General features: G+C 44.3%; 2 protein-coding genes across 2 annotated transcripts in view; one reads left to right on the top strand and one right to left on the bottom strand.

Annotated features, from left to right (window-relative positions):
• The first annotated feature begins 982 nt into the window (after positions 1-982).
• Positions 983-27,750, top strand: part of LOC308422041 (zinc finger protein with KRAB and SCAN domains 3) — a 46,576-nt gene continuing 19,808 nt past the window's right edge. The window contains exons 1-7 of the mRNA XM_080918513.1: positions 983-1,104; positions 5,829-5,902; positions 6,007-6,066; positions 6,847-7,164; positions 7,359-7,464; positions 9,446-10,335; positions 13,702-13,952. Of these exons, the coding sequence (XP_080774639.1) occupies positions 5,888-5,902; positions 6,007-6,066; positions 6,847-7,164; positions 7,359-7,464; positions 9,446-10,335; positions 13,702-13,952 (1,640 nt within the window). The 5' untranslated portion in view covers positions 983-1,104; positions 5,829-5,887. The remainder of the gene's footprint in view (positions 1,105-5,828; positions 5,903-6,006; positions 6,067-6,846; positions 7,165-7,358; positions 7,465-9,445; positions 10,336-13,701; positions 13,953-27,750) is intronic.
• Positions 3,217-3,826, bottom strand: LOC308421567 (M-phase-specific PLK1-interacting protein-like; the record flags this gene model as incomplete). The annotated part of the gene is made up of 1 exon (XM_080917972.1): positions 3,217-3,826. One exon carries the CDS (start codon positions 3,824-3,826, stop codon positions 3,290-3,292), a length of 537 nt encoding a protein of 178 aa, XP_080774098.1. The 3' UTR covers positions 3,217-3,289.

The raw sequence follows: 27,750 nt of genomic DNA, 5'->3' as shown, positions 1-27,750 counted from the left end.
TAACAAGGGGGGATTATAGAAGAGGGGAGGAGGCAAGGGGACTTTGCTTTAGACGCTGTAGGAAGGACTTAAACAAATGATTTGTTTGTTCTGAGTTAACCTGCACACAAACCATAGTAATGCTGTTTGTTCTGAGTTAACTTTACACACCATTGGCTTAGAGGACTGAAGAGCACAGAACTAATACCACCAGACAGGAACCAGACTAAGCTCTGATGGTACCTAGGTTCAAAGTCAAACAAGATAAGCATAAAATAACAAAGTGAGCTTCTGAAACAGCAACAGCAACAACACACACATACACACACATGCACACATACACACACATACACACACATGCACACATCCACACATACACACATATGCACACACATACACACATATGCACACATACACACACACACACACACACATATGCACACATACACACAGTTTAGAAAGAAAATTGGCACATCTTGACCCATCTTCTCTTCAAAGATCATTGGATTCTCCATTCTAAACCCCACACTCAGGCCAAACAAGATAAAGAAGGCACACAGAGGAGTCTTTGGAACTTGGTGTCAAAAGGATGAGGAATGAAGAATAAACTTGAGCACTAATCATTAACTTTGGTTCTCTAGAAAACTGCTGGTTTGAGATGAGGTATTAAGGTGACTTCTTTGGAGTGGTCCTTTTAAATCCAACTTATGTGATCATGTCAGCTTTTGGCTAAAGCCCAACCTAAAGATTCAACCCCTGTGTCTTGCTTGTTGGTGTGGTTGTGATTACAGCCCGAGCTTTGTTATTCTAGTGATAGAGATGACGTCTGTGTGTGAAAACAGCCAAGTAAAATGGTCTGTTTTGTGTAAATGGAATGTTTCAACCTTGACCCAGTCAGGACACCACCGAGTTGACTCCTGGTCCTCCCACCGTCCTAGAGCGGAGCCGGAAGCTACTGGGCTGGAACTTTTGAGAGACGTGTGACTGACCCTGCGGCCAGGGGCGAGAGGACGACTGTGATCGGGTTCCAGCCGAGAGAGAACGGCAAACGTGGGACTCTTGAGCGGCGTGTCTGGTTTATACACAGAAACTTCCACACCTCGGAGCTGGGAGGACCAGAAGCTGGTGCGTGACGGAAGCTACGGGGCATGGAAGAGGGAGGAAGCTCAGGGCGCAGTTGAGGCGGTTTCAGGCTGTTGCGCAGGCTCATTTTGGAACACACTGTAGCTCAAGCTGACTGCAAACTCCCGCTTCAGCACTCTAAGGCTGTGATTGCCAACATTCCTGGGTTCAGTTGCTTTTATTTTGCTGTGAGAGGTTTTCTCCCTTTTTCTTATTTTTATTTTTTGTTTTTGAGAGCGTTTCGTGAAGCCCATGTTGGCCTTCAACATTTGGCGGAGGATACCTGGAGCTTGTCTGTCTTATTTAGGGAATAACCCCAGGTACTTCAAACGCAGTGAATAAGATTGCCAGAAAGGATAAGATTTTGGACATTTGGTTGTGTGAGGAGCTCGGTCTTGGATCTTTCGAAGGGCGTAATCTGACAGATTTGGACCTCTGTAATGTGGAGAGGTTGGAGGATGGGCAGAAATGAAATCAAGAATAATCAAATAATCAAAGTTAGGTGCAATTAAAAGACCTACATCTGAGCATAGTGACTACTTTCTATCACCTTAGCACTTGGGTGGAGGATTGTCCATTGTTGGCTAGGGAGTGAGATCCTTGGGGAAAAGGAAATACTGGCAGGAAGTGAGGAAGTCTGGCAGGAAGTGAAGACTGACTGTTGTGTTGGTGTGGCTAAGTAGATCCCACAGCGTTTGCTTCTAGATCCGTTGCACACACGAAAGAGAGAAGGAAAAACAAATTCAAAACTTTGGATCTGTATTTTTTTTTTTTAAGGATCAAAGATAAATTCAGCCCAGCGTTGGTGAATCATGCCTTTAATCCCATCATTAGGGAGGCTGAGGCAGGCAGAGCTAGGCAGAGCTCTGTGTTCAAGGCCAGTGTGATCTACAGAGCAAGTTGCAGGACAAGCAGAGCCACACAGAGAGACCCTGTGCTGGTGGGGCAGGAAGGGAAAAACAAGAAAACAAAAACCTGAAGATCAGCTTTGAGACCTGTGTTAAATCATAAATTCTCAACTCTCCAAGCTTCGTCTGCGGGGGTTGAATTAGCAAGGGAAGCTCAGGCGGAGTAGCTCTGTGGCTGTTTATTGTGACATGAGCTGTGGGTAATGAATAAGAAGAAAACTTTAAAGGTTTTCCATGTAAGAGTGGGATATATAAGGAACCAAGAACAAACAACAAATGCATCACAGGTTTGGTCATTAAAGCATAAGAAACACTTGGAACGTGTTAAATGTGTTAAACTTGATCCAGATGGTAATGGCCGTCTGCTGTGTTCAACAGGCTTCATTCCCCTTAGGAAAGGCTCAGGTGCAGGGTGGGAAATAGTTTGGTGTCAGGAAGACCAGCTTTAGAGCAGTGGTTCTCAACCTTCTGAATGCTGCACCCCTTTAATACAGTTCCTTGTGTTGTGGTAACCCCCAACCACGATTACCTTCATTGCTACTTTAGACCTGTAATTTTGCTGCTGTTATGAACTGTAATGTAAATGTTTGTGGAAACAGAGCTCTGCCGAGGGGGGGGGGGGGTGTCACAACCCACAGATTGAGAACCAGTGAGTTTGAGTAGTCTGAATAGCAGAGTGTGTCATCAAGAAAATGCAAGAAGGGTGTGTGTGAGGGATATGAAGCTGTCGAAACATAAGAACTCGGGGCTGCTGGAGAAATAGAAGTTTAGAGCACTATCAGGTCTTCTAGAAGTCTCATTCAAACCCCAGCACTCACCTGGCAGCTCAGCCACCAGTTAATTCCAGATTCAAGAGCTCTACACCATCGTCTGGCTCCCTTCAGGCAAACGTGATGCACAGTTGCAGGCATACATGCAGGCAAAACATCCATATTTTTAAATTTGGATTAATTAAATTAATAACTTAATATAGTTAGTTATTTTTTTTTAGGAAGACAAAAACGTTTTATTTTAAAACATTTCAAAAACAAATGTCTGTTATCTTGGAAATGTTAAATATGAAAATTGTGTTCCATGGTGCATACTCCCGGATAGCTAAATACTGTAAATTGTCCTATCATTTTCTGTAATATCAACACTTGATATCAAGTTAGAGATTACGAAGGGTCTGCTAATCATTATTCAAAGTCATCATCTTTGGGTTCAACTCATTTACACAAGTGAAAGTTCTGTCCAAGCTGTTCCTGACACATGAGGCTTCCAGTTGAATTTCAGAAATGTTAAGAAAAGTATCTTCCTTTTTTGCCTGTGAATGTTTGCGTATTGCTGTACTGTTGGCTTATATCCACTACAGATACTGGTTCTAGGCCAGCCCAAGGGTGTTCAAGCATTGAAGGCTTAAAATAACTTTCCAACTCTTTAGACATTCTTTTTTCTCTACCACGCCCTGATCCAAATGGCGTAGATGCCCTTGGAGAACCCTGGGGGTAGGTCTGCTGCTGCCCTGGGGAGTAGCCGAACTGATGCTGGGACCCCGCGGGGGACCTGGAGTAGGAGCCTGGGTAGCCGCCCGGGGACGGAGACCCGAACCGGGCCCCCGAGAAGCTGCCGCCGTGCCGCGGAGAGTGGCTGCTCCCGTACGGCCTAGCCCGGGGCCCGCAGGGCGGAGTGTGGTGCGGACTCCCGTACCCGTCCCGCGGGGAGGGCGGCCGCGGCCCCCCGCCCAGGGCACCCCGGAAGTTGTTTCCGCCACCCCAACCTCCTATCCCCGGGCTGGGGTACGGAGGAGTTGGCGGTCGAAAATTCGGTCGATGCATAACAGGAAACGAAGCTGAAGAGATCGCCACAGCTGCCCTCACCGGAACCCCAGCGCACAACTCATAATTAGTTAATTAACTTGATTAATTATATACATACAGTATGAAAGAATGGAAAGAGAACTGTCAGTTTTCTGACTTAAATGTCAAGGTAGATGGAGCTCCTCCCAAAGACAGGTTAAACTAAGGTGTGTGTGTGTGTGTGTGTGTGTGTGTGTGTGTGTGTGTGTGTGTGTGTGAGAGAGAGATCCCATTGTAGGACTGAGTCACCACTAATTTACGTGTTACGCCTGTATCAGAGTTCTTACTGCCTTTCAAAGGAGGTTTGTTTTTTAATTATTTACATATGTCCAGGTTCTCAGATCTGCTGCTGCAGTTACTGTTGTTGTGAGCCACCCAGTAGGAGTTCAGGAAGCCTCATTTGGATTCTCTGAAACGGCTGGCCAGTTTCTTAACCACAGAGCCATCTCCTCAGCCCTTTTAGTAGACCTTTTTAAAGAAATAGAATCAATTTTTATATTGATTTTTGGCCAACATGTTCAAAAAGAGATTTATTAAAATAAAAACATGACAGGTGAGAAAGGATTGTGAAGAGGGTCACTGGGGGCAACTGATCAAAATTTCTGTGCCCGCTGTGTCATGAGAAGTCTGTTGTTGTAGTTAATAAATGCTAATTTAAAAATAGGAAAAAAGCCAAAGATTGATTACAAGGATTGCCTCATGATTATCAAGTCCTAAGATCTTCAGGGAGAATTAGCAAGCTAAAAACAAAACAGCAAATAACTTCATTGTAATGCAAGCCAAAGGCCTGTGAACCACAAAAGCTGATCATTTAATTTAAGACTCAAGGCTAGAGATTTAGGATTCAGAAGAACTGAATTCTCCGTTCAGAGCTGAAGGAAAAAGTAAAACCTTAGTATCTGACTTGAGAGCTGCTAGAGAGACTTACTCTTTATTTGTGAGTCCTTTTGTTCTCAGACCTTCTGTTGATCTAACAAGGCCCACTACATTGTGAAGAATAATCTGTTTTACTCTGTCTGTAGTCTGTTAACTTAAATATTCAATCCAAAATAATGTGGACCAAATATTTTCACCCATGTCTCAGAAGTGACTTATAAACTAACCATCACAGTACCAACTGGTATTTTCTGGCCAATAAACATCACTTCCCCGGACTTTCTAAAGCCTCTATTGATAGGTCATGCTGCCCCGAGCATCTCTCATCCTCTAGCTACTTGAAAGGTAGGGGTGGGAGGGTTGCTTCAGTTCAGACATATGAGGCTTCATTGAGCAACACAGCAAAACCACATCACAAACAAACAAATAGTAATGGCTTTTAAATTTAATTATTAGGTTATAAGCCTCTGGAGTGTTGGGATACAGACCTCAAATAGCACATTGCTTTAAATGTTTGGTGTTTTATTTTTAATGCAGGTGTCAGATTTCAAGGGTTTCACTTGGCTGTGTCTCCTTAATCTAGAACAATAGCCTCCTAACATACATTTGCTTCTTTGCTTTGGGGAAGTTGGATTCATGCCTGTTCTATAAATGGACAGAGTTCTGGATTTCTCAGAAAGTATTCCTCAGTAAATTTATGATAAATAATATTTATTAAAAGTGTTCCATAGGTAATAGGGTACTTGGTATTGGTGCTGCTACACTTGGTCATTTGGTTACATTTGCAACTACCAGATAACCTTTATTTTTTCTCTACTGATTCACAGCGGGGTGGTTAACACCAAGAACTTTCTGATCTTTCCTCTCTTCACCCAGTCATTTTAGCATTCATTTGTGGCTCTTGACTGAATTATTTGAGAGTTTTCAGGTGGCAGTTTTTCAAATCTTTTCCAATTTCTAGTTTGGGCAGCAACCTGTACATTTTTCTCTATCTACTTAGGAATAGCTGCTTTGGAGAACACAAATGACTAGAAGGGAACAACCGTCAGGAAAAATCACTTGCTGCTGTTACTAGCACAACTGTTTCTGTGACTTGTGTTTTTAGGAGTGTCTCAGGATACAGTCAAGAGAAAAGTCTCCAAAACAAAGTGTCTGAAGCAAGGGATGGCACTGGCCTTGGTAAGTGTGTTCATGTGTTCTTCCTCTTTCCTTTTTTTTTAAACTTATTTGAGAGTTTTCAACGTGTTCTGATCATGTTTGTTCCCACACATCCCTCTTCCCAGATCCACCCTAACAAGCGTGCATACTCTTTGGCTCCCCTGAATCTGAAGGAGGAACTTCAGGTAATGAGGGAATCACTATTTTCATGGTATCAGAGGTCTGGCCGTGGGCGGGGGGGGGGGTTCCTGACAGACTAAAGTTAGTGATCTGTCACTCAGTCCAATGAGAGGGATGTGTGGTTGTGAAACAAGATAAGAATCAGTTACTTAGCAAGTCCGTAGTGGGAAGAAGCAGGAAAGCAGTGTCCTTACCTGTCTTCAGTGCCCTGACTCAGAGTTAGATGGAGAAAGGACAGAAGCTTAGAGGAAGGGGAACAGATAGCAGTCCTTGTCAGTCTGTCTTGGACAAACTGATGAGTCATTATTTCATGCTGCTTCTGTAAAGTCCTGATGCCTCCAGCAAAGTCATTACTGCTAAGGCAGCCAATGCTGGTCAGCGGATCCCATCGTGGGTGATCTGTCTGCAGAGTTCTTAGTGACTTGAAAATAACTTATTCTTATCTTGGTGACCTTAGCCTTAAAAGGGGACTAGAAGCTATGTGTGGTGGTATAGGACTTTAATCCCAAATTCCAGGCCAGTCAGCCACATAGTAAGAGCTTGTCTCAAAAGAAAAAAAAAAAAAAAAAAAAAAAAAAGGAGTGGAGCTACCAGAAAGGCTAGAGAAATTAGGGACTATCAAGCTTTGTTTACCAGTAGTCAGAGAGACATTTCTTAAATGATTAGGGTATATGTGCAGAGATAAGTAGAAATCTGACTCAAAGCTTAAGGTAGCAAAGGAGATATAGTTGTAGATCCAAGTCTGTGCTTTAAGCCACTGTTAAAACTACTGTGCTTGGGAACAGGGATTCAAAGTTCAAGGGGACAGAAAAGGTGTTGGGCAGGAGCCATTGTGCAAACAGTTCAGGCAGCTACGCTATGAAGAAAGCACTGGACCTCGAGAGGTTCTACGCCGGCTCCGCGAGCTCTGCAGACAGTGGCTGCGGCCTGAGACCCACAGCAAGGAGCAGATCCTGGAGCTGCTGGTGCTGGAGCAGTTCCTGACCATCCTACCAAGAGATCTGCAGGTCCAGGTGCTCGAGCACCACCCAGAGACTGGGGATGACCTGGTGGGAATACTGGAAGAATTGCAGCTGGACCGTGGAAAAGCAGGAGAGCAGAAGGTAAGAGGTACAGGTGCCCATTTGCAGGAAAGTAAGACATGAGCACAGCAGTCCGTCCCCTGTGAGGCTGATGTGTGGAGGCTCTCCTTTCTGCCTCTTCTTAGCCTCTAGGGGTTTGCTTTGTTCTCTTCTCTGACATTGAAGTGGTTTTTGTAAATCAGTTTTCTTAATTAATTATCTGTACTTATCTCTAGGACTCATTCCAAAGAACCAGACCAACTGTGCTGGTCGGAGAGCCAGCCCCTCACAGAGAAGCAGAGGAGCAGCCTGGGTGTGCGGTTCTGAAGCCTGAGGACAGAGGTAAGAACAAAAGGGCATTGTTTTGCATTTGAGTTACGGTAGATCATGCAGTGCCTCTGCCTTGGCACCCTTAGCATTTTGGTGTTTGTTTTTATCAGGTCTGTTGTGGCTTTAATTTGTAAACACAACCTACACTGTAACCTCACTAGTCGGTAGTGGTTTTTGTTTTTGTTTTGTTGTTGCTGTTGGGTTTTTTTGCTTTTGTATATACAATAAACTTAGTAGCACAGTCAAGATTTCAAAGATGTACAACTCTAAACAATTTGAATGAACAGCACCTCCAGGAGAGGTGCAGCTGGACCTGCCTGTTGCTCTTCCCTGAGGCAAAGAATCTCAGGCAGAGTTTCCTTACTTCTTTTCCATCTCCTTCAAGTCACTGTGAATGGCAGTGCTGGAGGTGGGGGTCCCCCCCTTTCTTCCTCTCTCTCTCTCTCTCTCTCTCTCTCTCTCTCTCTCTCTCTCTCTCTCTCTCTCTCTCTCTCTTTCTCTCTCTCTCTCTCCCTCCTTTTTCACACAGGCTCTTCCTGTCTAGCTCTGGCTGATCTTAACTACAACTGTGTAGAACAGCTGGCCTTGAATTCTCCAGTTTCTTTGATGCTTTCACTAAGTTACCTTGTATTCTTTGTCACTTAAATCCAAATGTATTGATGTCTCCCCTTGCTTAGATCCCTTAGTGAACTGGGCAGTGCTATTCTGCTTTTTCACATGACAGACTGGTCGTGCTGGGAAGAGGAGGGAGAGATACTGCAGCCCCTCCCTCCAGGCAATACTGAATTGTGCTGCGTCTCCCACTCACAGGCACTGTCAGCCCGTCCGCTCCCATTTCCCCTTCCAGTTTCTCTCTTCTCGGTATTCCTCCTTACGGTGTGGGTCAGTGTCACCACCTGTGCTCCTAGGATGTTACCTTCTTCCTCTTTATCCATAGTTAAAGAGCCAGGTTTGGTTTTGTGCCCTGAATCTGTTACAGGTCCTGACACTGAGTAAACAGTACCTACTACTAATTGGGTATTCTCACTGCTAAAGCTGACCTCTGCTGTCTTCTCTGTTCATTATTAGAAAAACTTGCAACACTTGCAACAGGTTGCCCTCAGAGGGGAAGACTTTATATTTCAACATGGTGGTTTTGGGAATGCATTATTCTCAAGGTCTTATGGGCCTGGGCCTATTGATTTATTTATAAGGATTTAAACAATTTTTCCAAGATTACATATTACTCAGAGATAAAATTGGCATTGTGCCAACACACCTTCATTTCTCAAAATACCTCCCTTTTTAACTTGATGGTCCTCAGGTGGCCTAGTTTCTGGTGCTTTTTGTTTCCCAGGTAACAAATCATGATCAAGAATATACAGTCATGCTTAGTAGCTTCTATGTGTATAATGTATATCACATAATAAAATTTAGAATATTTAAAATAAATTACCTTCCACCACAACCCCTACCCTTCCTCAAAGCCAGTATGGTTAACAGTCTCCTGGATGTCAAGCTGAATGTGCTAGCACATGACTGTAGTTGTGGGACTTGAGATGCTAAGAGAAAAGGATTGCTGAATGGCTTAGGTTAGGCCAGGTAATTCTGCATTGTGAAACCTTACCTCAAAACAAACAAAACCACAATTTCTCGTAAATCACTCCATACATATATTTTAAATAATCATAAGCAGAATGTTTGTTTTAATTTTGTAGGGCTTGAAGAGATATTTATCTCTTACGAAAACTTTTACAGAGACCCTAGTTTCCATTCCCAGCACCCACATTGCAGCTTACAACACTTTGTAACTCCTGTTTCAGGGAACTGGACACTCACTTATGGTCTCCTTGGTACTACATGCATGTTGTGTACATGCATCATGCAAATTAAACACATAACAATTTTTAATTTATACACATGGCTTTCTTTAAGTATCTCCTCCTATTTGCAGATTTCTTTCCCTGAACACCAAAAATAAAATAATTAGTGATGTATATATTTAATTTTTTAGGTAAAGAGACAAGGAGTGAGAATGGGAAGCTCATTGCAGAGGCAGACTCTTGTGGAAGAATGGAATCATCTTGTACAATGTCTGAACCTATCGAGGCTCAGTGTGAAGACCTGAGCTTGAAAAAGTATCCAGCCGAGCCCAAGGAAAACACCCAATGCTTAGAAACTAAGGAGAGACTCATTCAGAACCTAGGCCTGATTGAACGTGACAGGGCACATACAGGAGAAAGGCCCAGTGAATCTGTAGTGTATCAGAGTTCTGTTGCTACTGAACATCAGGAAATCTCTAAAGAGAAAGGTCACCCCTGCCAACAGTGTGGGAAAGTCTTTCAGAGAAGTTCACACCTCGTCCGACATCAGAAAATCCATCTTGGTGAGAAGCCTTACCAGTGCAAAGAGTGTGGGAAAGTCTTCAGCCAGAATGCGGGTCTATTGGAGCATCTGAGGATCCACACTGGAGAGAAACCCTATCTGTGTATCCACTGTGGAAAGAACTTCAGGCGAAGCTCTCATCTCAATCGACACCAGAAAATTCACAGTCAGGATGAGCCCCGAGAATGCAAGGAGTGTGGGAAAACTTTTAGTCGGGCCCTCCTTCTCACCCACCATCAGAGAGTCCATGGTCGCTCCAAAAGACATCATTGCAACGAGTGTGGGAAAGCCTTCAGTTTGACCTCCGACCTTATTCGACATCACAGGATTCACACTGGAGAAAAACCTTTCAAGTGTAACGTATGTCAGAAAGCTTTCCGTCTGAATTCACACCTAGATCAGCATGTCAGAATCCACAATGAAGAAAAACCCTACAAGTGTAATGAATGCAATGAAGCCTTCAGGCAGAAGTCTGGTCTCTTTCAGCATCAGAGACATCACCATAAAAGCAAACAGGCTTGAGGTTCTCTGAAATATCAGAATGTTACATTGATAAGCAGACAGCGCTTTTTAAAAAATCACCACAGCATCAGTATTTTTGGAAGCCATTTACCTCCATTGTTTCTCTCTCTTGGCTTTACTTAAAGCCATAATTAGACTATAATTTTGCCCTAATAGTGGAATCAGAGTTAAGCAAGTATTCACTATGGAATTTGTCAGAGTTTTTGGTGTGATAAGTACGTGATTATTTATCTCTTAAGTATTAGCTTTATGTATGAATGAAGATTTTTAAATCAGCAAGTTGAGTGCCTATAGATTTATACAGAGCAAGATCAAGCTGATATTTTTGCAAGTACTGTAGCAACAAGCTGCTAAAATATAAAACTAATGAGGGTGGGGAGATGGCTCAGTAGTTAAACCAAGTTGCTATGCAAGTGTAAGGACTGTTGGGTCCCAGCACCCATGTGTAAGTCAGGTGAGTATAGTGGCCAGCCTGTGGCCTGTGCTCCCACTCCTCAGGTAGCAGAAATGGGATCTCTAAAGCAAGCTGGCTAGCCAGACTAGCTATATGAGCAAACTCTGGACTCAGGTGAGAGTTTGGAGAGCAGTTGGTGGAGTTATTGAGAAAGGTTCCTGATAATCTGAGTGCACATGCCATGCGCACCCATACACGCAAATATCATACATGTGAAAAGAAAAATCCTAAGGGGCTAGAGTGATGAGTCAGCAGCTAACACAGCTGCTCTTGCAGAGGATCCAGCACCCCCACACCACAACCACCTGTAACCCCATTTCCAGGGATCTGATGCCCTCTTTGGCCTTCTCAGGCTCCTGTACACAGTGGTCCACTGAAACTGGTGGACATACACAAAAAGTGGTAACGTATTTTTAAGCCCAAGATAAATCTAATAATGCTTGGAAATATACATTCTCAAGGGTCTAGCATGGATTAACTGAACATTTTTCCTATTGGGTTCACACACAGTAGCTCCATATCCACTTTACCCTTGTACCATCAATGAATGTATTTCTAAAAGCAGAGATAGCTCTTACTGTTTAACTGTAGAATCTGTCCTTAGGATTAGCTCACATCGTTTTTCATTTTCTACCCATTTTAACCATGGTATCATGGTGTTTCAAGTTATAAATCAAAGTTGTACTTAAACTATGCAAGAGATTTTGAGTCATTTGAATGAACTGTGTTTAAATATTCTAAGCAGCAACGTCTTACTGGGCAGTGCTAGTACGGTGGCTCCTTGAAGGACACTTTAATGAATATCCCATGGGGAAAAATGTCTTTCCCCCTTTGATACCAATGATGAAAATTTAAATAATACTTACTTTTGAAATCATTTTGACCATTAAAATCAAATCAGAGGTGATCGTCATGTCGTATTGACTGTCTTACTAGTGATGAAAAGAAGTAAGCGTGGAGCCTTCCCAAGCACATCACCGGACTGCTAAACAGCTTGTGGTTGGGGATGGCACAGGGGGTGCTTCTCCATGATAGGGTACGCCCCTTTGGGAAGATAAGGGAACCCTTGTAGTGATTACAGCTTGGTTTCACTAGACTTGCTTACAAATAGCAACTTGGAAAAGCTTATTTTTCTTGTCCGATAGAAAAGGATAGAGTCAGTCCAAGACAGGTCCATGATGTCACTAAATCTGAATCTAGTCAGCTGCTGCCAGTCACAGCTAAGGAGGGGACAGGCCAAGGACATTAGGCGAAAATCTTAATTTTTCTCTTTCAACCCCTTTTAGCCAAACTTAGTTCTGCACAAAATAAGACCCTCTGCTTCTTTTGTCAAGATTTTGGCCTAAAATACACTCTAAGCAAATTTGGGAAGAGCTGCTCAAAGGGGCTTGAGCCAAGAAGAACCTCTTTGATCTTTTGCCCGTACTTTGCATGTGATGGTTGCAACTTAAGCAGTCATATGGCCTTAAAACCTGATGGCATGGGCTATGGTTAGGTCCTCAATACCACCAAAATAACAGTTTTAGCATGTGATTAGTCTCCTTGATAATTAACTCATGTCCCTACCAAAATGTGCATGTAACAGATATTTGTAACATTTGTAATTCCTAAACCTCAGAAGAAAGCACCTGTTTTAGAACATGCTTTATATTTCTACTATAAAACATACTTTTGTGCATTGATTAATGATGTATCACTGTTTGTGTGAAAGTGGTGTTCTTTTTCTGGCCTTGCTCTTCTCCTTTTACTCCTACATAGCATGGTCCTTTAAAATTAGAGAACTATCCAAATTTTAAATGCATATTACTTTTTGCCAGTTTGTGTGTGTAGTATTTACCCAGCCAATATATTTAAAGCAATGTAAAAGCAATTATTGATAGTGTAAAGAGAATACTTTTCTATGGAAATAATGATATTGACGATATTTTAAATAGTCTGTAAAGAGAATAAAGTTTCAAAGTAATTTTTGAATAAAACTAAAGCTTTAAACAGAAAGTAAAGATTTTTGAATGGTGTTTTCTACAGCATGACTTATAAAGAATATATCCTAAGCCTGCATTATTGGGACTAGCTAAGTAAATTATTCCTATGCAGTGGAATATCACTGTTGGGGTGTTTGCAAACAATGCTTATGGGGCTGGGAGAGGCTCAGTTGGTAATATGACAAACGTGAACCTGAGTTCAGATTCCCATTACCCATGTAAAACGGTAGAGATGGTAATGCACTGCTATGATCCCCTGGGGATGGGAGAGCCCTGCAGCTTGCTGGCAGCCTGTGTAGCTGCATCAGTAAGAGACCTTGCCTAAACAATAAGGTGACACCTCTGGCATCGACCTCTGACCTCTGCACCCACATGCACGTGGACACTCATAAGCACACATAAGAGAACAATGAAGTGCAAACATACATTTTGATTTCCAGAAGTGCTTCAAAGGCTAACTGAACGAAACGTTGCCGGGATGTGCTGAGAATTTATAAAACATTCAAAGGAAGGTTGTGCAGGTCGATCCGCAATCATAAGGGCGCTTGCTACCACGCCTGACAACCTGAGCTCAATCCTTGGGACCAGCATAGCAAGAGAGAACCGACTCCAAGCTATCATGATCTCGCATTCGAATACATAGGAAGAAAGTGTAAATATGGTCCAACTCTGCATTCATGTTACCTGGGTTTTCGCACGCTTATAAAATCTGTATACTCACTTTGTTGGGTATTTACCCATCTGACTGTCCGCACAGGACCCTGTAAAGTCCGACTCAGCTATGTCTTTATGGATGACAGTGTAAGAATCTTTCGTGGTGCTGGGGACTGAACCCAAAGACCTCTCCCTCGAGTACATCCCACATTTTGTTGTTGTTGAAATGATTTGCGTAAATGTGCGCGTGTTTCGTTTCTTCAAAACGAATAGGAGAGGTGCGGGGCAGAAAATCATGACCTAGCTCCACCGGTGCACCAGAGACTAGCACCAGGCTCCAAAGGAGCACAGCCCACACCAGAAATCGCCATTAGATCTCCAGCTCCGTCTCCAGGAAGTGACCCCTCGGTGCCCAGCTTCATCTGCAGAAAGTGCCCCCTGTCCTTCATCCCGCTGGACCCCTTCCAGCGCTCTGGCCTCTCGCCTCCGGTAGCAGCCTTTTTCATGAGCTTCAGCGCATCCTCGTAGCACACATTCCCTAAACTTTTAAGCAGCGAATAGTCTCACTTAGCTGCTGGGCGCCGGCGTGTTTTTGTAGCATAGATCCTGGCACGTTAGAGCCCTGGCTAATGCACCACAGGTACATCCATTACATTCGGCAAGCAGTGTTGCGATTCTAGAATCTACGTAGAGGTCTGCCGGGAGCAGGAGTGGCTGTGCCGCGATCTGCAGTAAAAGCTGGAAAACGCAGTGCATGCACCCAGGGGTGCACACCCGGTTGCCACCCGTGTGGCTCAGTTTTCCCATTCGTATTAGGATTGAGGGTGGCCATGGAAGATTATGCACGTACAGAGCAGGTCAGTGGGAATTTACATTGCAAGGATGGACCATTACAAAGTGGGCAGGAAAACTGTCACCCTGTGATGAATTCGAGGAATTGGGAAGCCCATGTTTTTCTAGTAGGTAGGAACTAACTTCTTTTATTCTAGGAGTTACTTTACACGTGGAAAATAATTGGGCGCTTAATAAACTTGATAAACTAAACGAAAGATGCAGGTAAGTTGAACATGTATGAAGTTTTGCCGGGTTCTGCTCCTGAAGGCAGCCTTGTGACGGTGAAGCTGGAAGATCCCACCTGGGAAGAGCCCCCACAACTCACAGGAGGACAGGGCGCATGCTCAGGAACTTCACTGCCTGCGATTTCGGCAGTTCTGTTACCAGGAGGCTCCTGGGCCCTGGGAAGCTCAGCAGCTTCGGGAACTTAGCATCAATGGCTGAGGCCAGAGGCCCACACAAAACTGATCCTGGAGTTGCTGGTACTGGAGCAGTTCCTGACCATCCTACCCAAAGAACTCCACGTCTGGATACAGACATCACCTCTACAGAGAGGTGATGAGGCAGCGACATTACTGGAGAATCCAGCCTCGGAACGTGGAAACGCGGGGCAGCGGGTGGGAAAATAATGAGCGCGCTAGTGTTGGAAGGGTAGTGGGGTGGGAATGCGTAACTGCTAATGCTTACCTTCTTCTGGAATAATCCAGAACGTAGAGAAGGGCCACCAGAACGGTATCCTCGTCACCTGGATTTAGCTCTTGATAACACTGGTTCCGTGATGTGCCCCGCCTACCCTATCCATAACCCTGTGCAAACTAAATTTTATTTTCTGTGCATCGGCATGCACAGTTATGCAGTCCTTCCCCCTGAACCATATGACAACTGTAAATATGTTTCTTTACCTCCCAGTACTTCAGTATATATTTATGGAGAGCAAGGACATGATTTTACAGTCTTAGTATGATAAACAAGTTATACACTCTAGCTGGTTGTCTGTCCCACAGAAGGCGATGTGTCCTCTTGTCGTCCTCTCGAGAGGTACACGGCGGTGATTTTGTCCTTCACTCACAGTCCATGCCTGTCAGAACTTTTTCTCTAAAGAATTGTTTTACTCGGTAGTTGTTTCGTTATCTGTGGAAGACATTTTGAGACAGCGTACAGACCCTAGACCTCATTACATTTTTGCCGATAGCACAGGCATGCTGTCACTGTGTGTTTTCGGGGACAGGTCCTTTCTCCGTCTTTTCTGCCTTGACGTCTGAGTCCCCAGATACTGAGGAGGACCTGTCTGCATGAGTTTGCTGCGCTAATGTGAATGTGTGTCACTTGTTGCTGCTCCTCCTTTGGAGGATGGACGAACTTGTTCTGTGCTCCCTTGCAGGAGTCCCTGCCTCCCCCCAAGATACTTTTTCCAAGTGAATCTTTTGTCTCTAGGCGACTTTCTGTGTTCAGGAACAGGATATGCACCGAGTGGAAACAGAGAATCAAGGCGCCTCTATGGAGCCTCCTGTTCCTGCAGCCTGGCATCACTCCCTGGTTGAACCTCCACAGCTCCCCCAGGAAGTAAGGGGTGAGTACCAGAGGAGGAGTTTAGTGAGGACCCTGGAAGGAGGCTGCTGATAAACGGGAGATTGTCTCCAGCCACACAGTCTTCTGGTTTGCATCAAAATAATTAAGGTATTTATCCCAGCATGTGCATTCATGTGTGTGTGTGTGTGTGTGTGTGTGTAAATATGTAAGTGCTGAAGAGATGGGTCAGAGATTAAACATGCCTCTCAGCCTAAGACCGACCCTTAGAGGTTGTTCATGCCTGTGTGCTTGTGTACTTGCACACACCCAGACACACAAATAAAATTAAAACTGTTTAAAAACTTAAAACTATTTTGAGATATACTTAACGAATTTTGAATATGAAATTAGTGACACATAAAATAATAACAATGCCCATAATCTCAGCTACTCAGGAGCTGAGAAAGATTGCTTGAGCCCAGGGTTTCTTTCTTTCTTGTTTTTTGTTTTGCTTTGATTTGGTTTGTTATTGTTATTGTTAATTTGTTTTAAAGCAAATCACCTGTGCATTAGAATTTTTGTCTACGTTTATTTCTCTTGTGTGTACGTGTGTGCGTGTGTTCACAGGAGCCACGGCATGAGTATGAAGATCAGAAGACAACTTTCAGGATTCAGTTTTCTCCTTCCACTATGTGGGTCCTGGGGATCAAATTCAGGTCCACCGGCTTGGCAGCAAGTACCTTTACCCCCGGAGCCATCTTCCTGTCCCCTCTGTTATGTGTTTTTTTTTAAATACTGTGCTGGGAAACAAACCCAGGGCTTCATATATGCTAGACAGCACTCGACCAACTGAGCTGTAGCCCCACTTGTTGGGGGGCAGGCGGCAATGAGCAGGGTCTCCTGTAGCCCAGGCCAGCCTCAAGCTCACTGTGGAGTCAAGAATGACCTTGAATTCTTTCTTCTTCTGCTGCCTCCTGCATGCTGGGGCTGTGTCCATTTCCCACAAACGCTGACCCGGGACTTCAACATAGTGAGACACAGTTTATTCTTCACGTTAGCTACCACGCTGTTCATTAAATATCCACTACTTACTCTTTTTATAAGTTTATGGTTTTTACCAACAGCAAATTCTATGGCTTTGTACATTCCCATATCTAAGCAATTTTTTAAAAATTATACAAAATTCCAAAACTGAATTTATTTGTGTACGTCTTGGGGTCGGGAAGGGTGTTTGTGTTCAGGCCTTGGCAAGTGTGAATAGGTGAAAGGGGAAATCATGGGGATCATTCTCACCTCCCACCATGTAGATGCCAGGGATCAGAATCAGGTCCTGAGATTTGCTGGCAACCACTTAGCCATCTTGTCAGCCCATATTTATAACATGCTCTTAGTCAACAACTTCAATTAATAGTTAGTGCCCTAGTTAGGGTTTCTATTTCTGCACAAACATCATGACCAAGAAGCAAGTTGGGGAGGAAAGGGTTTGTTCAGCTTACACTTCCACACTGCTGTTCATCATCAAAGGAAGTCAGGACTGGAACCCAAGCAGGTCAGGAAGCAGGAGCTGATGCAGAGGCCATGGAGGGATGTCACTTACTGGCTTGCTTCCCCTGACTTGCTCAGCTTGCTTTCTTATAGAATCCAGGTCTAACAAATAAAGAGCAACTATAAGCAACCACCAAAACAATTATTATAGCATATAATTTTAAATAATGTAAATAATGCAATATTCTAAATAATTGTATTAATGAAAAATTTTCAAGATCTCTACATTTACCAGAGATCCAAATCTACTAAAAAGAGCCTCAAAACTCCTTGTTACACCTGTGATGTCTTCAACCACAGCAGGAAATGATACTGCACAAAACAGTGAGTCAAGTCCATGTTTGTCACAATGTCTTTATTCTGTGCAACTTTCTTCTAGGTAACATTCCTAAGTTTGTTTTTCTTTCTGGTATTATTTCATAAGAGTCTCAGACATCTCATTACAGACACAGCAGACCTGTGTATTGGTGCAGGGATAGTCTAGCAGGACACTCCAAGGCCCTGTACCAGGTGGGACAGTATTGCTGTCGTGTGGGCTGTCATTGTCAGGTGTCCAGGTGTCACCGCTCATCCCTGAATGGCAGTGGGATGTGCTGGTCTGCGCATTGGCAGTGCATCCCAGAGTGGCTGGCACCACAGGTTTACAGCGTTTGACATCTTCAATATGATCTGCCTCCGTCCGCGTTCTGTTGCTGTAAAGAAACACCGTGGCCGTGGCAGTTCTCATAAAGGAAAACACTGAGCTGGGACTTGCTTAGAGTCTCGGAGGTCCATGTCATGGCAGGGAGCACAGCAGCACACAGGCAGACATCGAGGCAGCACGCAGACAGACATCGAGGCAGCACGCAGACAGACATCGAGGCAGCACACAGACAGACATCGAGGCAGCACGCAGGCAGACATCGAGGCAGTACGCAGACAGACATCGAGGCAGCACGCAGACAGACATCGAGGCAGCACACAGGCAGACATCGAGGCAGCACGCAGACAGACATCGAGGCAGCACGCAGACAGACATCGAGGCAGCACACAGGCAGACATCGAGGCAGCACACAGACAGACATCGAGGCAGCACACAGACAGACATCGAGGCAGCACACAGACAGACATCGAGGCAGCACACAGACAGACATCGAGGCAGCACACAGACAGACATCGAGGCAGCACACAGGCAGACATCGAGGCAGGGGAGAGAGGAAATCGAGCACAGTGAGGAAAGACTGGACCAGCAGTACAAACTCCAAACTGCATGTCCATGTATTTTGTCAAAGTGTTCTTCAGATCTCCATCTCCTTTCAACTCTGTTGACTTCAACACATCTCTCTCCTCCCCCTTCCCAGTCCCTCTTCCTCTCCCCTTCCCTCCCTCCCTTACTGGAGTTTGTTTCTCAGCATTGAAAGGCTTCAGTGTCCTGATGGAGTCATAGTATCATAAGGTAAGTATTGAGTCAGGTGTGGTGGCTCATAAATAATCCCAGGACTCAAGGCTGGGGTAAATAGGATTGCCTTTATTTCAAGCTCAGCCTAGGCTACATAGTAAGTATCAGGCCAACCTGGGCTACAGAGTGAGGCTATGTGTCCAAAATAAAAAGTTTTTTTTTTAATTTAAAAAGCAACAGGGGCTGGAGATTCAGTAGTTAAGAGTTCTTGTTGCTGCTCTTTCAAAGGACAAAAGTCCAGTTCCCAGAACCCACTTTGGGTGGCTTATAATTCCTTATAATTCCAGCTTCAGGGGTTCTGATACATCTGACCTCCTTTGGTGCCTGAACTCACATATACATTCACACACACACACACACACACACACACTTAATTTTAAAAATACAATAAAAATCTTAACAACAGAAAGCCAGCAAGATGGCTCAGCAGGTAAAAGTACTTGCCAGTCAGGTCTGAGTTTCATCCCAAGGTCACACGATGGAAGGAGAGAACCAACTCCTAAAAGCTGTCTTTTGACTGTCACATGTCAACCTAGTATTCATGTGCTTCCTCCCCCAAAGCATAGAATATCAAATGTCGAGCTGACGCAGCTGCAGGTAAAGAGAATCGCACTGAAGCCTGAGGGTCTGAGTTCATTCTCTAGAACTCACAAGGAAGTGGAAATAAAAATGACTTTGATAAGTTGTCTTTGACTTCCACACGGGCAGTGTGGCACACTCACACAATAATAGCAAGTAACTTTAATTGTGTCATAACTGTACAATGAAATAATCCTTTTATCTGACTGTTAGCTTGCTTCCTTGTGGATCCCACGCAAACTAGTCCAACTGCAATGAATTTGAGTTTCTTCTTTGTTTCTCCCCCAGAGAAATGTATTTGCAAATGAACGTAAAGCTGAGGGGGGCTCAGTCCTTCCTTGTTCGGAAATCCTGAGAGTTGTAAGAAGACCTGGTCAGCTGACAGGAGAGCACATCCAAGTGGAGAGAGAACGGGGACGCAGTGGGACGGAGAGTTCTGGAAATCTCAAGGCTGGCTGACAGAAGCTAGCCTTGATGTGGAGCTTAGATGCAGAGCCAAGTAGGCTCAGAATGAAAGAGGGCCTCCCCCAGAGGCCTGCCCAGCACTGCACATGCCACAAGCAGCAGAGGTCTACATCTGCGGGACAGACAGACGGAGGGAGGGACTATGTTCCAAGAGCCAGCTTCTCACGCTCCCACAATTAGTTAGGACTTGAGAAAGCTGAGTGCAGCAAGCCGCAAGCATTTCCCAGGGAAACAGAGTTAGGAGTAGAGCTCCCCTGAAAACAGTCCTACTTTGTATCTATCACGTGTAGCAGAAAGAGATTTGGGGTGTTGTCTTTTGTTTTGTAGGTAGCATATGTTCTTTTTTCTTCCCCCAGAGATTGCCCATCCCACATTCCTGGTAGTACTTCCCCCACTGAAAAGACAGTTTCAAATTTGAACACCACCAGAAGCTGTCACCCACTCTGTGACTCCCGGGCCAAGATGCACACTGCACCCTGCAGTACGCGGCCGGCGACATTTCTCAGAAAGGGAGGGAAATAGACAGATCTCGAGTGAGTGAGCCTTGCATTTTCTGATGACTCCAAGGCGAAGAAAGATGACGAGCCTGAGGTGCAGAGAAAGAAGTTGAAGGTGTCCAGCATCCCTAGGAAGAGATGGACTAAAAGAGACATTAAGCCCAACTTTCCAAGCTGGGCAGCACTGGATTCTGGACTTCTGAGTCTCAAAAGTCAGAAGTTAAACCAAGCAGAGCTCTTTGAATTATTTTTTTGATGGTGAAACATTCAACTTGATTGTCAATGAAACCAGTGATTATGCTTCTCAGGAAAATGTCAACCTGGAAGTCACAGTGCATGAAATGCAGTGTGTGTTTGGTGTCCTGCTCTGGAGTGGATTCGTAAGGCATCCCGTGATTTGAATTCATTTGCTCATACCTTCATTTTGCACCAGGCATGGCATGGGAGCCCACTCTAATCCTGACTTTGTCTAAATCTCTCTAGAGTTTAAAACAATCACTTTGGACTTCTGAAAAACAATGTAGATGCTTAAAATATACGTCTCTGTGTTCGGGGTTATGAAATGAAAGTTCCCTGGGAAAGCCACGCCTGCATTGTCTCCCATTCTCTACATCTGCATTTTCCCAACTCTTCAGTCCCTTTCAGCTTCAGCTGCCTCCAGAATCCCTGAGCTCCCTCGACATCCATCCCCAGTTGTCAAGCTGCACCCATCACATTGTTAAGGGAGACCAGCAGTGACTTCCTGTGTAGAGGTGGGTAATTCTTATTCTAAAAGGATCGCTTACAGCCATTTGTGTCTTACAGAAAAATACCCAATTTTATGTTTTTTTTAAACTCACCCAATCTTTACAAAGTGCATACAAATACTTATAGTTGTTCATTATTCAGTATTAATTAAGAATAGCTTTTCTATTCGGATTTATTTCTAATTTTGGTTATTTTAAGAGAAATCATTAGAAATGAACCAAAAAAAAAAAAAAATTGAGAATAAGAAAGCTGACTGGAAGATCTAGAGAAAGAAGGTCCAAAAGACACAAATATCTCATTCTTCAGAAACAATTCTTTCCAAAGCAAACAAGCAACAACAGAAAAAAAAAGGTAAGAAATAAGCATGGTAAGAAATAAGCCCTGACACTATTAATGATACTCTGTAATACTTGCAGACAGGAGCCTAACACAACTGTCCTCTGAGAGGCTCTGCCCAGAAGCTGATCGAAACAGATGCAGAGACCCTCAGGCAAACATTAGATGGACTGTATGGAGTCTTATGAAAGAGTTGGAGAAAGAATTGAGGGACCTGGAAAGACTAGGGACTTCACAAGAAGACCAACAGAGTCAACTAACCTAGACCCTTGGGGGCTCCCAGAGACTGAGCCACCAACCAAAGAGCATACATGGGCTGAAACCTAGGCCCCAATACACACTTTTATCGCAGATGTGTAGCTTGATCTTCAAGAGGGTCTTCCAAAGGAACAGGGGGGGGGGGGCTGTCCCTGACTTTGTTGCCTGCCTGTGGATCCTGTTTCCCTAACTGAGCTTCATTGTCTAGCATCAGTGGAAGAGTTTGTGCCTACTCCATCAGTGACTTGATATGCCAGAGAGGGCTGGTACCTAGGTGTGGGTGTGAGGCTCTTTCTTCTCAGATGAGAAGGGGGATGCAGGAGGGGTGAAATGGGAGTGGTGGTTGGGCTGTGGTCAAGATGTAAAGTGAATACATACATACATACATACATACATACATACATAGAAAAGGTTAAGACTGATTAGACCACTTGAAAATCTTATTGGCCTCATCCAGAAGATGGTCAGGTCATACAGGCAGTGGAAATATTCAGAAATGAGTTTAAACTGTTCTATAGGAGTTCAGATGATTAGATAAATACCAATATTCCTCAGGAGCTTGTGAAACTGGGTCCCACTCACCAAAAGGAGTCATTTCCCTTCTCTCTGGCAGAAGGGGAAATGGGCTACCTGTGGTGCCTCTCAGCAGATCGAAACCCATGCTAGCCTTGGGCTGTTTCACAGAGCTCACAGCCCATCCTCTTCCAAGCTCATACTTCTCATCATACAGCATTATGTTCTCTGTTTCATCTCTGCTTATTCTTCTCTTTCTCACAGATAGTCCTGGAATGTCCAATCTGCTGGCTGTGTTCAGTCTAGTTCTCTGCTCTGGACTCTTCCAGGTGCCTCTAGCTATCCTCTCTCTCTCTCTCTCTCTCTCTCTCTCTCTCTCTCTCTCTCTCTCTCTCTCTCTCTCTTTCACACACACACACACACACACACCTACAGTAAAAATCTTAACCATATCATGGAGCAGTCATGTTGGCAATTGAGGTTGATGTCAAGGTAATATATGATTGGACAGTGGACAGGTAGGCGGGAAAGTCTAGGAAAACCAAAGTAGAGAAAGTAGGCGGGGATTTGGAAGGAAGCAAGATGGAAGCAGACGTGAATGTTTCTCTCAGCACATCCCTAGATTGATAAGGTTGTTATGGTTATTTCTAAGAATTTCTATGGATTTGTTTATCTCATCTAGATGGTCAGTTTATATCTTTGTCCACTGATTGTAAGCTTATGGTGTAAAGAGTTTGTGGGTTGAGAATTTAACATATAAATTTGTTTGTTAAGTTAATGATTGTGAAGTGATGTTTCTACCAGGCGGTGGAGGAAAGTGAGTGAAAATAACATGCAGGGACGGTGGAGTAAACCACGCCCGAGTTCTAAGAGGCGGCATGGAGCTGCTAAGTTAGAGATACCCCATAGTGCCATGTGGCCCCACGGGAACCAGCATTAGCCAGGGATAAAAGATTTCCACCTTTTTATATTTACTACAACAGGCAGTCTCTTTACTGAACCCCCTCATATCCAAAGACTACAAGTCCTCAGAATTAATCCAATTCAGCAACTGTATGTGTTCTAAAAACTCAGTGCCAACTGAAGGATTTCCCACGTTCATCATATTTATAAGGTCTCTCTCTTGTGTGGCTTCTCTGGTAATTCATAAGGAGTGTCTGGCTACTAAAGCTTTTATTGCACTAACTACACTGGTAAGATGTCTCACCAATGTGGATACCAAGATGCTGAGAAAGCCCCAAATCCTGAATAAAGGCTTTGCCACCCTCATTGTGATGGTTTGGATATACTTGATCCAGGGAGTGGCACTATTAGGAGATGTGGCCTTGTTGGAGTTTGTGTGTCACAGTGGGCGTGGGGCTTAAGTGAGCATCCTCACCCCAGCTGCCTGGAAGTCAGTATTCTGCTAGTAGTGCTCAGATGAAGATGTAGAACTCTCAGCTCCTCCTGTACAATTCCTGCCTGGATGCTGCCATACTCCCACCTTGACAATAATGGACTGAACCTCGGAACCTGTAAGCCAGCCCCAATTAAATGTTCTTTCTAAGACTTGCCTTGGTCATGGTGTCTGTTCACAGCAGTAAAATCCTAACTAAGACACCCATTACACTAATAGTGCTTCCCTTTGGTGTGTATTTGATGATGCTGGACGAGGTGTGAGTGAAGGCAGGAAGGCTTACCACATGCTTTACATTCGTAGGGTTTTCCCTGTGTGCATTCTTCCATGTCTAATGAGGTCACTGCAGGCACTGAAGGCTTTCCCACGCTCCTTACACTGATAAGGTTTTTCTCCAATGTGACTCTGCTGATGTTGATTGAAGCCTGATTTCTGGTTAAAGGCTTTCCCACACTCCCCACAGTGTATGGCTTCTCCCCAGTGTGGATTCTCCAGTGTTGAATGAGGACTGAGTTCTGTGTGGAGCTCTTCCCACACTCACTGCACCTGTGCCATCTCTCCAGCAGGGCATTGATGCTGCCTTTGCAGCCTCTTATGTTTACAAGTTTCTCTGTACCAGCATCCAGAGGCGCATCTCTTTGGAGTCTAATATCCCCAAATGCTTTGGTTCCTTTACGACTTCTTGCTCTGATGGTAACCCCTGCTTTACAGGTATAGTTTCACCACCTGGAACAATGGCCAGAAAAACAATAAATGGGTCCACATTAGAAAGATGCATGCTAGGAATAGAAAACTTGAAGTTTACAAAATGTGTTAGCATTCTGTCTACGCTCCACCCCACAGTTACCTGGCAACAGCCAGGTAGGTCTGACTCACTATAAAAGGGGCTGCTTGCCCCTCCTCTCTCTCTTGCTCTTGCCTTCCTCTTCCTGCTCTGTCCTCTCATCCCTCCCCCCCTTTCCACGTGCTCATGGCTGCCCCCCACCCCTCTCTGACCCCCACCCCTCTCCACCTCTACTACCCTCAACTCCCCTCCCCATACTCTGAATAAACTCTATTCTGTACTAGATCGTCATGTGACTGGTCCCTCAGGAGGAAGGGGTGCCTCAGCATGGGCCCACTGAGGCACCCCATTACCCCATACCTCACCACACCCCCACCAAAACATATCACCCCCTCTTTATCTTTCTATAAACAAGAGAAAAGAGAGAACAAAAGTGAGCCAATAAGGTGTGGTAATTTTAAATAGGCCAACTTATTAGCCTCATCTCCCTTCAAGCAGTGAAACCTAGTGGAGACCAGGGCACAAGCCTGAAATCTATCACAGAGGAGGCTGAGTAAGAACTCAAATTCAAAGCAGCCTGAAGAATGTAGTGAGACTTTGTCTCGAGATACATCATTTAAAAGAGGACAAGGACACACAGTACAGCTTAGCTTGTACAGGCTGAGATTTGACCCTCAGCACCAGAAAGAACAAGAAGGGGTTGAGAGGGAGTCCAGTGTCCCTGTCCTTGAGTGCTCGAGGTTCATTTTCTATGGAAATATGACAGAAGTGTTGGTACGTAACTTCTGTATAACAGTAATTTTTTAAAAGCTTTGTAGTTTTTCCCTCTTATTTTCTCTCCACTGGAGAAAACTGGCTGTCATGCCATGATAACAAGCAATCCCATCGTGATATACCTTATTACATATAATCTACCTTAGTAAAAAAAAAGCTGGTTCTGGAGGAGGGCTTGGCTCATCCACTTCAGGACCAAGCGTGTTTGTCTGCAAGTATCTTTCAAGACCCCTTGTCTGGGGAAGGATGGGCTGCCACATCCCTGCCCCGAGGCAAGAGGAAAAGACAACAGTTTGCTGAAGAGTAAAACTCTTTATAAACACATCATATGGTGACTCTCGGAGTCTGGTTTAGTTCTAGCACACGCGCGGTAGCCCATAACCACCCAAAACTACAGTTCTAGGGGTTGAAACATCCCTTCTGAGCTCTGTGGACAATTGGCACACACATGGTGCGCAGAACTGCAGGCAAAACACTTGTACTCATACGATAAATCGAAAATAAAGATTTAAGGAACAAACTTTTTTTTTTAATGCCAACGGTGGGAAGTCTCACCCGAGGAAGAAAGTCTGCCTGTGACTTTTTTTGCCCAGACGCTCCAACCGACCATGTGACTGCACGTCTCGGTCTTTTCTGCTCCACTCTGCTATTCTACGTCATCTACGAGTAGTTTTGTTCTCTTCTGCTTGCTAATGTTTAATTATCTCGCTCGTTTTGAAGCCAAAAGCATAGCCATGCTGGATCATTGGTCATGATGAATATAATTGGAAAAGCTGTCAGAATCTACAAAATACCATTACTATTTCTAAGGAGGAAGCCGTCCAATGTTGCTGAGGAAATCCCAGCTGGGATTAAGTCCCCTTTTGCCTGGCATTCTACAACTGCCAGCAGACATGCAATGTTGGCCATCTGTGGCCCAAGGCACAGTGGTATTATGCCATTTTGTCAGGACGACAGGTAACTGAAGTCCAGGAATGAGAATTCGATGTAACTATGGAATACATGCAGAAAATGAGGAGACTTCGTGCACTGTTAAAATTTGGGATAAAATATCTTCCAAGGAGAGAGGAAGAACACAACGTGTAACGGTTCAAGTATATGGGAATATCTGGTAGCTGAAGGTAATGAAGGCCATAAAAAGAACAGAGGATGAGCTTTAAAAAAAACTCTCACAACACTGAAAAAAAAAAAAAGGATTTGAAGCAAGTACGAAGCGCAGCGCCGTGGGACTAGTTTAAAATATTGGGATTGCCTGGTGAGAAAAGACAAATGAAGATCCAATATCACAGACCAGACGAATGGCATGAAGTCACTTAAGGGCACACATCATGTCCCTAACGATAGGCAGGGGGCTCTGGTGGCTTAGCCATGAAACGGAAGTATGAGTTAAAAACAAAATGTGTGGTACAGGAGGTTGTAAAGATTCATAAGCAAGCCACCAAACGCCACCAGTAGAGGTGCCTGCCACCACGCCTCACAACTGAGTTAGATACTGAGCAATAGCCAAATCCCGAAAGTCATTCTCTGGTTTCCACAGGAGCACCAGAGCGTGAGCACACAGATGCACACGTACAAGTTTCATTAGACTGAAATAAAAAGCTAAAACTTTCAGACCCTCTTTCATGGAAAAGTGCAGTGGGAGGCTGGGGGTCATATAAGTTCAATCCTGAAGTTCAAAAGGAGTGAACTGCACGCTGGGCTGAGGATGGGAAGAGCCTGGAGCCTGCTCAAAGGTCTTGCCCCGGGCCAAGGGAGTGAAAGGAATCCAGGCTGTCCACGGCCACTCGAGAGGAGGAAGGTGACAAAGCATGGGCTGATGAGACACTAAAAGCACAGGAGCTTGGATTATAAATGATCAGAGAAATTCTAAAGGCTTTTTCTAAATAGGGACAAGATTGGATTTGTGTGATGAGAGGTTCTGCTACTGAGTGGAAAGCCCGGGAGTGGAATCCCAAAAGACAGTGGGGAGAAAGTAAGAGCGGAACCTACTGCGATTCTCCTGGAAAGAACCCACTGTACCGTTTTGAAAAGCAGATGCAACTAAAGAAGAAACTGTGGGTTTTTGAAAATGTAAAGTTCTCATTCAGTAGATGTCTAAGGAACTGGGACCAGCTATGAGTTCCTAGGTCCAACTATAATGCACTGAAAGAAAAGTTGTCATTGGGAAGGTGTTTCAAAGGTGTGTTCCTGTAAAAACTAGAAATGCCCTTTCTAAATTTAATATCCAGTCTGTATGGGTTACCTGTAATCCACAGAGAAATCAGCTCATAAGCATTTCTTAAGTGCCGACTGTGTGTCAGGCAGTAAAACAATGGCAGTCTGATGCATTCCCATATTCTTCCAAGAGTGAACTATAAACGTGTAAGAACACTTTCTCATTAGCCCTGGCATAGTTAGCAATAACGGAAAACCAATAATGTCAGTCACCCATGCTGCAACACAATCCTCAAAGTATACCGGGGCACAATTACAAGGAAATAGAGGAATAACTTAGATACCCTAGAGACTCCAAGCACATGTTAAGATAATTAACAGACGAGCCAGTGGTCTCTTCCTCGGGCTGATGGAATGGGAAGAATGGGGGAGGGGAAGGGTGGGATTCTAACTAAAGGAGATTTTTAAACTGCATACAAGTGGCCTACAATTG

Source organism: Micromys minutus, assembly GCF_963924665.1.
Source record: "Micromys minutus genome assembly, chromosome: 6".
Lineage (NCBI taxonomy): Eukaryota > Metazoa > Chordata > Mammalia > Rodentia > Muridae > Micromys > Micromys minutus.
This window is presented reverse-complemented; position numbering and strand designations above follow the sequence as displayed.